This window comes from Mixophyes fleayi, chromosome 8, assembly GCF_038048845.1.
Source record: "Mixophyes fleayi isolate aMixFle1 chromosome 8, aMixFle1.hap1, whole genome shotgun sequence".
Classification (NCBI taxonomy): domain Eukaryota; kingdom Metazoa; phylum Chordata; class Amphibia; order Anura; family Limnodynastidae; genus Mixophyes; species Mixophyes fleayi.
In genome coordinates, this window is record NC_134409.1 from 106,423,426 (window position 1) to 106,435,995 (window position 12,570).

A 12,570-nucleotide genomic window follows, 5' to 3' on the forward strand; every position below is an offset into this window, starting at 1 on the left:
ACCGAGAATGGGAGGATGTGATGAGAGTGGAAGAGTGACGTAGAGATCTTGTGCAGACGGAGGTGTCGAGTTGGGAGATTTTATGAGACAAGTGAGGAAATATATGTCAGTGCAATTTTGTTGACGGCCTTGTATGTTAGAAGAATTTTATATTGGATTCGTTGAAATACAGCCAACGAATGTAGAGACTGACAGAGTGGCTCAGCAGAGGAAGAACGGTTTGCAAGGATTGTAGGGGTTCAAGTCTGACTTTGGGAAGACCAGTAAGAAGGGAAAAAGTTATACTTCTTGGACTTCAATATGTGCAGGTATTGTGCACCTCCGAAAGAGTACTCCAACTTACTTATTGTGTTTTATAGAGTGTAATTGGCATTCATGGTGTGTGGCTGCAGGGACACATGAATCATATCTTTGGAGTGTTTCTTATATGCTATTTAAGCTTGAGTCTGATCAATCCTAGTCATATTTAAATGTTCTACTGTTAGCTTAATTCCAAAGTTTATATTTTAAGGGAGCATGTAGCTCTTGCATTATATTTCTGCCTAGAAGTTCAGAGGAATTGCTATTCTAACTCATTATCATTGTGCCTATTACAGATCGTTGCCATATTTGAACCTGTGTTACATTGTTCCATTGCTGCTAAGCCGTTACAGTTTATATCTCTATTTTTGCTAAAAAAAAAGAAAAAAAAAAAAAAAAGGTACCGATTGGCAATTTAAATTTTGCATTTAAAAAATGCACCAGGTGGTTTCAGCACCCAATTAATTGTGTCCACTGTCAGGGTCAATTTGGTGCAGGGAGGGATTTTCCTAAATCTATCCCTGGTGGGCAGAACCAGTCTATCATCCCAAAACACAGAGTATTCAGGTAGAGCACTGCCAGAAGATCAAAAGTGAGAAAGAGAAGACACTGTTGATACTCCCCCAGATAATAATACAATTACATATCAATATGCACTTTTTTTGCTCAACCACAGTACATAAAACTCACTTGCAATAGGCAGAATATAGCATTGTTACTACATTTCCAAATGTGTTGTGTCTCTCTCTCCATGTGTCTTGTCGATATGATTGTAAACAATGAACGGTGTGTTTAACACACCCACTAGTCCATACCAAGTCACACCACGCAGCCAATATCATGCCATTTCCACACAATATTTTACACCCAGTAGATCACAAAATTCTGATATCAGATGTATTGGCTATACAAAGTTGAGGGAGCAGGCCACAAGACACTAGTCACTAGAAGGACAAGACATCATGGCATCAGTCACTACTCTGAAGATTTTTATCAACGGAAGTTCATTGAAGCAGCATGAAGGTAGATATGAGGAAACGGTTGTAGTCACCAGATAAAAGTATCAGCCACGTGAAGGTCATTGTAAATACTTAATTGCTTCTAAACATTTAGCCAAACTAGACTTATTGCAGCACTCTTAGAACTGTATTCCTACCATTACCCTGCTGTCTATATCATAAATGTAGACTGTGACATATTCATATGCTGACTCCAACCAATACCGTTGACTTTACACACATTATAGCACAAATGTCTGACCTGGGAGGACAGGGATTGTGAATGAGTAGCCCCACATCTTTAGAAGTGTTAAGTAGCTGCCATAAACAAACCATTCACTACTCCAGACTGGTAGCATTTTTCCCCCCATATTTCTCCAGGCCATCTACTGGTTTTGGCTCTACCCAATACCACTAACTTGTGCCGATATCCATTACATAACTAAAGGCCGTCAGGAAGGGCATTGTGAAACAGTAGCCATATGTCACTTCTGTAGACTGGTAGCAGCAGGATCCCTTGGGAAGAGCATCAGGCTGAAGACAGATGTGAGGCAATGAAGGCAACAAAGACTACTAGTTATTTGGAAACTGCACTCTGACAACTTACAATAGGAAAGGGGGGCCTTACTTATCGAGTGAGGGAATAGTATGGGCATCACACAAACAGAAAGGACAAACTAAAAATACTTTAATCACTGAATGGATCACCAAGTGTAGGTTGTGACCACTCTAAACTGGAGGCACTGCTTGTAGCAACAGGAGCTCGTTACCAGTCCCACCTTTTGGGGAATTGCCAAAAACATCATCCGAGTGCCCGGTAAGGCTGGTGCCACACAAGCACGCTGAGCCCCTTGGAGGCGGCATAAATCTGGAGTCTACTCACATACTAGTGCTCATAGAGTATATCAGAACAGTGTGTGCCAGAAACTCTTCTTACACTATCAGCAGGTAAGCCACACATTGAATTCCAAGGAGATGAGGTTGCCCATATCACTTACCTTAAACAGAACGGGTTTCATGTCTGCATATGCTATACCTGGCATGGCCATCTGTCACTCATCTGTGTGTCAAGTAAAAAATATGGTGTACAATCGGTCATCCTTCTGGCTTATATTTTTGAACTTCTTGATTCCCTGTTAATAAAGGAGTTTGAGAGCTTCTTTGTGGACCTTTTCTTTCTTGCTGGCTGCATCCATCTTCCGTCCCAGGTAGTGACCTACATTATATCAGGCAGTCTGCAACAGGGGCTAGGTAGCCTTCAGGTTTCTGGAGATACCATTTACAAACTTAATTATTCTATAAGTGGCAACGAGATCAAGGAAAATAATATGAAAGTGGCTAGTTAGGTTGAGTGGGAGATCCATATGTACGTGGAGAAAAAAGTACATCTTGCAACAATGTCCGTATATGTTAAGTATAAGAACATTTTTCCTAGGTGTATAAAGAGAAGATCTAGACCAGAGTGTAGTCACAAAAATATTTAATTTAAAATAATGGCAGTGTGTGGTACAGCCTAATCCACAACAACAATATAAAACAGTGTATCTGACTCTCCACCCTCCACTGAGCTTGCTTTACACTAAACCCCAAAAACACAACTGAAGAGATGTAAAAATGTTGTATTGACATCACGTTCATACATAACAAAAAAGAAACACAATCAAAATAAGCATATTAAAAATGTACTTATATATCAAAATGGTCTTACAATGTACAGAAATGCAATAAAAAATATTGGCTGGTTCTCTCCAGTCACTAAAAACATCAATTGATCCACAAAACTCAATATCTTGGTATGAAAGGAAAACAGCAGTGAGAAGTTTAGACATTTTCAAGGCTGTACGCCTGGCGGATATTTAAGGTGTCCCTAAGCATGAGATCTCGGAGACGCCACAATGCATTGGCCATGGTTGTGTGGGCCCCTTTGCTCTTCAACCAGTGGGAAGGAAGTCGACTCTCCTGTTCTTTGGACAAGTGGACATCTCGCCTTCGAGCTGAAAAAAGAAAGGCAGTAATATGAGAACAAAAACATGCTTAAGACCACTATTTTCAATATGTGCTCAAATATCTGAATGTAAGCTGGACAGCTGAATGTAAGCTCAATCTTTGTGTCAAATCACATTAAAGAGTAGTAGTGCCCACGAAGGATAAAGACCTTACATTTTATGTTGAAAGGGACTTGAGATTAAAGGAACGTGATCATATTTAGTAAACTAATGTTAAAGTAACTATGGCATACATTACTTGTTACAATCCATAGGCACTCCTTACTTACAAGAATGTTAGCGGTCCACACAAAGTAATTATTGGTCAGTTTGGCCTATTCAACAAAAACAATTTGGCCAACTAGAGTCCCTTTAACTGCTTAGTATAGAGGGTTAAGAGAACATGTAACTGAAATCTTAAGCTAGTATTAAGATAACATGGCTACAGTACACAAAATGCATATGTGCGACATCATGAAGGAGTCCTGATGTCACAGCCTACCTGATAGAGTCTTGTCCCATTTGCTGATGCAGTTAGACTCTGCCGTTAACCCTTCAATGTATTTCAAGTAGGCTTCTGAATGTAGTACCCTCTGAGTCCTTGGAGGGGGCGCCACAAACACGGGGGTTGAAGGCTGCTGCATGACCGGCTGGCTAACTTGATTCTGACCTGGATACGGTGGTGGTGCCTGCTGTCCTTGTGGAACTAGAAGTCCCAGCTATTAATTTAAAAAAAACAAAAAAAAAACTTGCAATACCAGAAAGATTGTTTCATCAGCCTTTATACCTTTACATAAGTGGAAATGTAACACTTTATACAATTACACAATCTAATCTAATTTAGGGTCTGGTTTATCATTGGAAAAACCTCCGTGTAAGAATGGGGTAAAAACTAAATGTGTACTGCCAGTGTCGCACACATGCATTATTCTAAATTATCAGCACATCAACAAAGGTTTTCTTTATTCTGCTGATGTCAGTGTTTAAAATGCTGTACATGGATCTAAGATCTATTTGTCAGACAAATATTTTTTTATACACAAAAATTGGAACACTTAACAGTGCAATTACTTCTCAGTACTAGTGACACAACTGGACTCTATAATAATGTTTGAGAACAGTGGTAACTGTCGAACTGGTCCGTGTAACATTTTACTACCTGTGATGTAACTCGCTGTTGTATTGTTAGATATACTATAGTGGCATAATGAACTCGGTACCAGGAATATAACAGATTTGTGTAAACATTATGTTTAATATCACATACCGTGATTTAACTGGTTTCTGTAATACTAATATTTGATGTCATAAAGAAGTGTCATTAATTGTAACTTACTGAAGTTATAATTAGTACCGAGAGCTAACACTATTCTATGACTGGTGTGCGGTGAAGTGAAAAGTTAATAGCTATTTACCTGCTGATTGTAAGGATTATTTCCAGTTGCAGGTGATCCTACCATGGAAGACACACCTTGTGCCATTACCCCTACATTGAAAGGAATACAGAGAATTAAATGTACTCAATAAATCAGTCTGGCATCCTTAAGTTTGGCACATAAAAGAAAGTGGACGATTTAAAAAAACAAAACAAAAAACAAAAATAACTGTAAACAAAAACGCTATTAGTGTTAATCAACTATATAAAGATTTCAGAAGCTTAGGGAATCTATCCGAAAAGCAACGTGAAAGCAATTTCTCTATAAACAATAGGCTTTCTGTGTACAGGGCACCCAAGGACACCGAATAGCCTTTCTGAGCAGAAATGGATAATAGCAGAGGACAATCTGTGCCACACTGGATAACGAAAATTAAACATACATAACAAGTTCCATCAGCATAATGAAACATCACAGAATTGTATAAAGGTGCCTGTTCATTTTGTTATCAACTTATAACTTCAACAAGTACAGCCATGGAGAGTAGCGAATTAAGAAGAGCAATACAACAATGCCAGTGATGAATATACTCTTAATATACATACAACCATTATAAAGATCCAGTACTAATGGTTTGTCAAAAGAAAGATCACAAAAATATCTATTTAAGATTGAATATAATGCCATTGAATTAACCTATTACATATTAGAGATGGTCACTGACCCCCGTGTTTTGGTTTTGGCTTTGGATCTGCATTACCTTCAGGTTTTGGTTTTGGCAAAACCACCCTTGCGGGTTTTGGTTTTGTTTTGCAATTTTGTTTAAAAATCAATTTTTTGGGGCCTAAATTAACCAAATTTAGTGCTCCACCTGTTTCTTGGATAAGTAAGGCAATTCTAAAACTAATAAATTAGGAAAAAAACAGTTTAATCCCTGGTAGGCCGTCCTTAATTCTGCGCACACAAACCTGATTGTCTTCCTCTACATCTTAGCCTATTGGCAATGCAGTCATCGTCTTTGGGTGTATATTATACCCTACACTTATAGTTAAATATATAAAGAAATGGACAAAGGCAGTTTGGTTTCTGTCTGTATCAGACCCCCTATCCACTAGTAGTAAAATAGAAAACAATTCAGCCGTTATAGACTGTAGAATATAAATAGAAATGGACAAAGGCAGTTTGGTGTCTGGCTGTGTATGACACCCTACCCTTATCGTGAAATTGACAAAACAGCAGCCTTTTTGTACATGATATAGAAATGCCCCAAGTCCCTTTTCTATTTGGGGGTAGATTGCACCCTACACTTATACTTATACTTATAAGCATACTTAATTTTTTTGGGGTATGTTATTTTGCCTGATTTAAAAAGACTATGTACTTTTACATAGGCTTTACCAGATGACATACTGGGAACACTACCATCAGGACTGGTGCCAGCACCTGCTTGCTGATCCTGCTCATATGTGGACTGCTTTGAATCCATCTTAATGAGCCCAAAGCATTTGTAGTGCAAAATATTCAATAGATAGTGCTGCCAAATATGACTTTTTGCAGCCAGAAAAATTATTGTTTCACATTGAGGAATATGGGACACCCCAAAGCACTTGTAGTGCAAAATATTCAATAGATAGTGCTGCCAAATATGACTTTTTGCAGCCAGAAAAATTATTGTTTCACACTGGGGAATATGGGACACCCCAAAGCACTTGTAGTGCAAAATATTCCAAAAAATGCCTCCTCTATCCTCCTCTCTTCCTGCTCTAACAATCGCTATAAGAATTGGTAGCAGAATTTCAATAATAATTGAAAGAATAAGGTATATAATAATTGCTCTGTCCCTGCTCTAATGCTGCCTGTGACCTAACCCTGCGCTCTCCCTCTGTTAAATGGCAATGGATTGCTGTGTAGGCAGGTATTTATGCATTTCAAATATCGCGAGAACCGAGCCCCGAGATCCGACTACGTCACAATGACGTTTTGCCTCGATTTCGAACGGGCAGGAGAGTACCAATGTAAAGTCTTGTGAATAAGTTTTTTAAATTAAGTTTCAGTCACTAAAACCACATTACATTTTTTTTCATGGGGTGTTCCTTCCATTTTATAACACAAAACGATAATGTAGCTCCATAGAGGCTCAGGACATATACTGGGAGGTAAGGAGGTCCAGAATGTCTCGTAAGGCTGTATTCTGCCACCTGAACAGCTGTATGCCAAAGTATTAATTAACTACTGCAAAACATTTATGCATATTGGTAACAAAATACTTGCTAATTAAGTATATAAACTGGTCACTGCTTTAAGGTTAAAATAAAGCAAAAAATACATGAACGCTTTACTTGGCTTTAAGAAAACATGTTATGGGTTAGTAAATATTAAGGGATGACTGTACTGTAGAAAACTTTTCTTTTAGGAGGATTTTAAAATCTTATATTAGGATGATACTAAGGCTGCACAAAGCTATTTCTGGCCAATTTGTAAAAAAAGGACTATGTATATGGGCCCAAAACCAGCCACCCCAACATCTGAAGAAATTGATCAGATGACGATAGGGACTGATGGAAAATGTAGCCTGATAATGACTGCAATTTCACAGCTGCATGGTGGTCAACCCCACAGAAAGCCAAAAGGTGGTGGGATTTTCATATCCCAATATGACTGCGCAATGATGCAGTGGGTGCAGGCCCAGTAGTACTTTCTGCAGTGCTCAGCACTGTACATCAGGTCATCTTATGTGGTGGCCCGATTTCTTCCAAGGTCCCCCTGGTGAGTAAGTATTTCAAAAATTGCAAGCCCGAAAGTGGAGATGTCCTTTAACTTCATAATTTAAAAATACACAGATTAAGAACAAACTTGTGTCCTGGAGAGCTGTAAGGCTCTCATTATATAGCAAGTGAAGGTGCCTTTGACAGACATGTATTTAAAGTCAATCATCTGTACTGTTTCTTCCATGTAAAAGGAGGGATGACCTAGGAAACAGCTGGCACTCACATCCCAATTCTGCTTTTCATTATATACCCCACCACTGGTTTCCCATAAAATAACTAGACTGCTGAATAATAATAATAATAATAATAATAATAATAATAATAATAATAATAATAATAATAATAATAATAATTTTTATTAGGGCATACTTCAAATTTAAAATACGGATCCCAGCCTGTGAATTTTCCTTCAAACACTGATATGATTTGCCAACAGTTATTTTCAGGAAAAAGCGCAATGACAGATTCAATCGCTTTCAAGCTACTCAGAATATGGTCAAGTAGCTGAACACTAGTACTTCTAACTAGAGATGGGCGGGCTCGGTTCCCCATGATCCGAATCCTACCGAATATAGGGTATCCGAGTACCGAGCCAAGCAGGCTCGGTACTCTCCCGCCCATTCGGTTTCGAAATCGAGGCAAAACGTCATTGTGACGTATTCGTTTTTCTGAGCTCGGATCTCTTGAGATTTAAAAAGCATACATACCAGCCTCCACAGCAATCCATCGCCATTTGACAGAGGGAGAAAGCAGGGTTAGGTCACACTGGCTATATCAGCGCAGGGACAGTGATTGATTGTATTCAACAGTATTGAAAGCTTAATACCAGATTGTTACAGCAGTAAGAGGAGAAGAGAGGAGGTTTTTTTTGTTCAGTTTCTGGCACTCCAAGTGCTATTGGGGTGTCCCCCATTCTTTTGCTGAAATTTATCTGGCTGTGAAAAAAGTACTATATTGCAGCAGTGTCAAAAACAATTTGTAGCACTACAAGTGCTTTGGGCTCAGAATGGATTCAAAGCAGTCCACATATGAGCAAAATGAGCAACCAGGTTCTGTCACCAGTCCTGATGGTAGTGTTCCCCAGTACGTCATCTGGGAAAGGCGATGTCAAACTACACCGTCTTTTGAAATCAGCCCAAAAAACACACACCAAAAAAAAAAAAATGACCGCGTTGAAGCGAAAAAGAAGTGTAACTGAGGAAAAGTTAAGTGCCGATAAAGAAAAAAATTGCCAACATGCCATTCTACACATGCAGTGGCAAAGAGAGAATGAGGCCTTCACCTTTCTCTATTAGTGGCAGATCCAAAAATGTTACCGAGCCTACAAGTGGTGCACAACTACTGTTACGCGTCAACGTCGAGCTGCAAGATAACAGTAAGGCATTAGAGGATAATGTTTGCTCTGAATCAGAAATGACACCAATCCCTGTGGAGAGTCTATCCAACAGTGGTATGTCTAATCGTGAGCATTCTGTTAGTGACAGTGTACCCATAAAGAAGGGCCTTTTCAGCAGTTCTGCTGATGTGTGCCTGAACAGCCCGAGTGTAGCCGGTGATACACCAATTAAGGATGCCACTTTGGAATTAGAAGAGGATGAGGGGGAGATTTGTGTAGGCGACGAGGGCACTAATGATGATGTTGATGATTATGATGCAGACAGATACCAAATTGCCTTTCTCAATTTCTATTTATATTCTAGATTATATAACGGCTGAAAAGTTTTCTAATTTACTCCTAGTGGAGAGGGGGTCTGATGCAGACAGATACCATACTACCATGGTCCATTTATTTTTACTTTCTAATTCCACAGTCTATGCAGGCTGCTTTTTTTCTATTCAACTACAAGTGGAGGGTGTAATATACACCCAAAGACGATGGCTACATTGCCAATAATCAAAGATGGAGGAGGTAGACAACCAGGTTTGTCTGTATAATTTGCAGGCAAGTGTTCGCATTAAGGACGGCCTACCAGGGATTAAACTGTTTTTTTTGGATAATTTATTAGCTTTAGAATTACCTCACTTATCCAAGAAACTTGTTGAGCACTAAATTAGGTTATTTTAGACCAAAATTTTTTTATTTTTTTCAAAACTGGCAAAACAAAACCAAACAAAACCAAAACCAAAAGACGCAATGGCGGTTTTGCAAAACCAAAACCAAAACACAACGGTAATCCAGATCCAAAAACAAAACACGGGGGTCAGTGAGCATCTCTACTTCTAACTGCAAGCAATGGTGCACAATTCCATCTCATCGAGGGTAACTATGTAACTCATTTGCAACTATAACCAATAAGCTTTTGCTTATGATAATAAGAAAACGATCATCTTCATACGATATGTAATGACTCCTGCTAAACCAGAACAATGTTCCTCAAGTCTATACTATATTTAAGTGGTCAATAAGCATAAAATACAAACTGCTCTATATAAGAAGGAGTTGGTGAAAAATATGACTGTAAGCTACAAAATATTTAAAATAAGACTAGAAACTACGGGGATAGTATCTTTCTCAGTAGCGGACTACACCTCACGAGGCCGAAAACAAAAAACAATAGCTTGCACTAGGCAAAACACCAAAAGTACATTCAAAAACAGAGAAAGATCATCACCTGTCTCTACATTGTCTGTCAACCTTTAAGCCACTACACAATAATTTACTAAAAGTAAATATAACACACTGATGTTAAAATGTTTAATAAAACATTTAAAACTCATCTATCATATAATGACAACTCTTAGCTTCTCGCAAGACCATCTCCAAAGTATTCCCTTATTTGGGGTCAACTGAAAAAGGAAATTTAAACACAGGCATGGAGATATGGGGTCAGGGCAAAAAGTTAGGAGCCAGCTAGTTTCCATTAGACAATGGACAACATACCTATGCAACGTCGAGTCTGTACTTTTCTTATACGAATGGTCATCATCGGCATTTATTTTTAAGTTAATGACCAGTCCATTATTGCTTTGCTTTAGTAGGAGATATTAATAATAACAATAATAATAATAGCACTGGAACATAATAAAGCTGCAAAAGTAAATAAAACTTCTTTTTGCATAACCTAACTTTAAATATTGGGCAGACTAAATAGCCCCAACATTATAATAGACTGTGCCCCCACACATACCATCCTGCACTTGTTTTGACATCAGTGCAGTAACAGGACACCAATAATGGGCTTGATTTTGGTCTCCGTGTTGCATTTATAAGATGCTGACCTAACCTAACCTGTTTTTGCCCAATTTTGTATATATTTAAATATTATAATGAATTATAAACTCAACACTATTATGTGGGGGGGGGGGGGGGTATTAGGGAAAAGAATCAACCCCAAAAACCTCCATACATTTTTTTTTATCAATGCATTTAGCATAGTGTAAGTCAGGGGAGGGCTGGCACATTTTAGCCCAGGGGACAAGACTTGACTCAGCAGTCTATTAGGGACATTTTAAAGGGAACAAAATGCAGGTGGCTCAGAGACCCAGCCCAAAGTAGCACATTATGGGACTGGCCAGGGGGGCAGATGCCCCCCCAGCCCAGCCTGCCCCTGGTGTAAGTCTGATACAAATGTACATATTAGACAATAATTACTTTCTCTAATATAGACCTTATGTGGCTGTATGATATACATCTTAGGTTTGTACTGTATCTAAATACACCGATTAACAACAGAGTAGTTAGGGACCAAATGCCTACATGTGAATCCTAGCCCCGTTTTGCTGCCTGTTGGACACACTTCAATGTTGCTATTCATTTACACCATTGGCTATAAACTCTTAACTCCGATATTAAGTTAAAAAAAAACATTTGTTTGGCAAGTTCCAGAACTACCAGTGAATATATGAATAAAGAAGGTTGCCGATTATCAATAATTTCCAAAGAAAGAGCTGTGATAACAGATATATGTATCATTTATACGTGGACTGACTTAAGAACCTCTCCTGCTCAAAAAGAAAGTTTTCTGAATTTACACTAGAAAACTCTCATGGTTTATTCCAGAGGTATACCACCAGTGGTTAGGGACACCTATTTTTGGGTCTCATAATAATGATGTACCAGGGGGGCCCCAGGACCATGGCGCACCTACAGCTGGCATCACAGAACAATAAAGAACTGTAAGCTGGTGTCACAGAATAATGGCAAACAGACACTAAAACATAAATAACTGGTTTATCCACGTAATCAGTAAAGGAATAAATCTCTCCTGACATTTGACTAGAGAACCTGTATTTTCTCACACACCAGTAAATAAGTTCTCCTTACATCTGACCAGAAAGCATGTATTACTTAGTCCACACGTCGGTCAGTTCAGAAAATTCTTTATATGTCGGACTAAAAAACCCATAATTCCAGTCCTTTGGAACCATATTTCCTCTTTGTAAATTGGTGCATAGAACTGCAAGGAGACCGCACCCACTAGCTCCCATATGTGTAATAACTTCCACTCTGTACATTTCTTCATGATATGAATGCTATGAGGCATGTGCTGATTTCTTCTATGATCACTTCTGTCCAAGGGTCTGGCAAGGTTCTAATTGCAAGAAAAGATCATCTTTGTATATCATACCCTAAATGTCTCTTTTGCCATTTCATAACTGTATGGCTCCCCCCTTCACGCCAATGTATAGGTGTATATCATCATCATCATTTATTTATATAGCGCCAACATATTCCGTAGCGCTTTACAATTGGGGACAAACATAGTAAACTAATAAACAAATTGGGTAAAACAGACAAAGAGGTGAGAAGGACCTGCTCGCAAGCTTACAATCTATTGGACAATGGGAGTTTGACACATGAGGTTAAGTCTACATTTGCAGTCGGCCCAGCCAGACTGCAAAGGTAAAAGTGACTCATAAGCTAAATGATCCTGTCACACAACAATGTTGGTCAAGGGGTAGTTGCATAACGGGTGGTAATAGGGTAATGTAGTGAGGTTAAGAGGGTGGTTAAGGAATATTATAAGCTTGTCTGAAGAGGTGGGTTTTCAGAGAACGCTTGAAAGCTTGTAGACTAGAGGAGAGTCTTATTGTGCGAGGGAGAGAATTCCATAGAGTGGGTGCAGCCCGAAAAAAGTCTTGTAACTGGGAATGGGAGGATGTAATGAGTGTGGATGAGAGACGCAGATCTTGTGCAGAACGG

At 38.8% G+C, this 12,570-nt stretch overlaps 1 protein-coding gene across 7 annotated transcripts in view; it reads right to left on the reverse strand.

The window, feature by feature from the left end:
• Positions 1-2,761: 2,761 nt before the first annotated feature.
• The window catches only part of PBRM1 (polybromo 1), an 86,423-nt gene continuing 76,614 nt past the window's right edge, over positions 2,762-12,570 (reverse strand). For all 7 annotated transcript variants that reach the window (XM_075183089.1, XM_075183090.1, XM_075183088.1 and 4 more), the window contains 3 exons: positions 4,699-4,769; positions 3,786-4,002; positions 2,762-3,292 (listed from right to left, as the gene is read on the reverse strand). In XM_075183089.1, the coding sequence (XP_075039190.1) occupies positions 3,120-3,292; positions 3,786-4,002; positions 4,699-4,769 (461 nt within the window). In that variant the 3' untranslated portion in view covers positions 2,762-3,119. The remainder of the gene's footprint in view (positions 3,293-3,785; positions 4,003-4,698; positions 4,770-12,570) is intronic.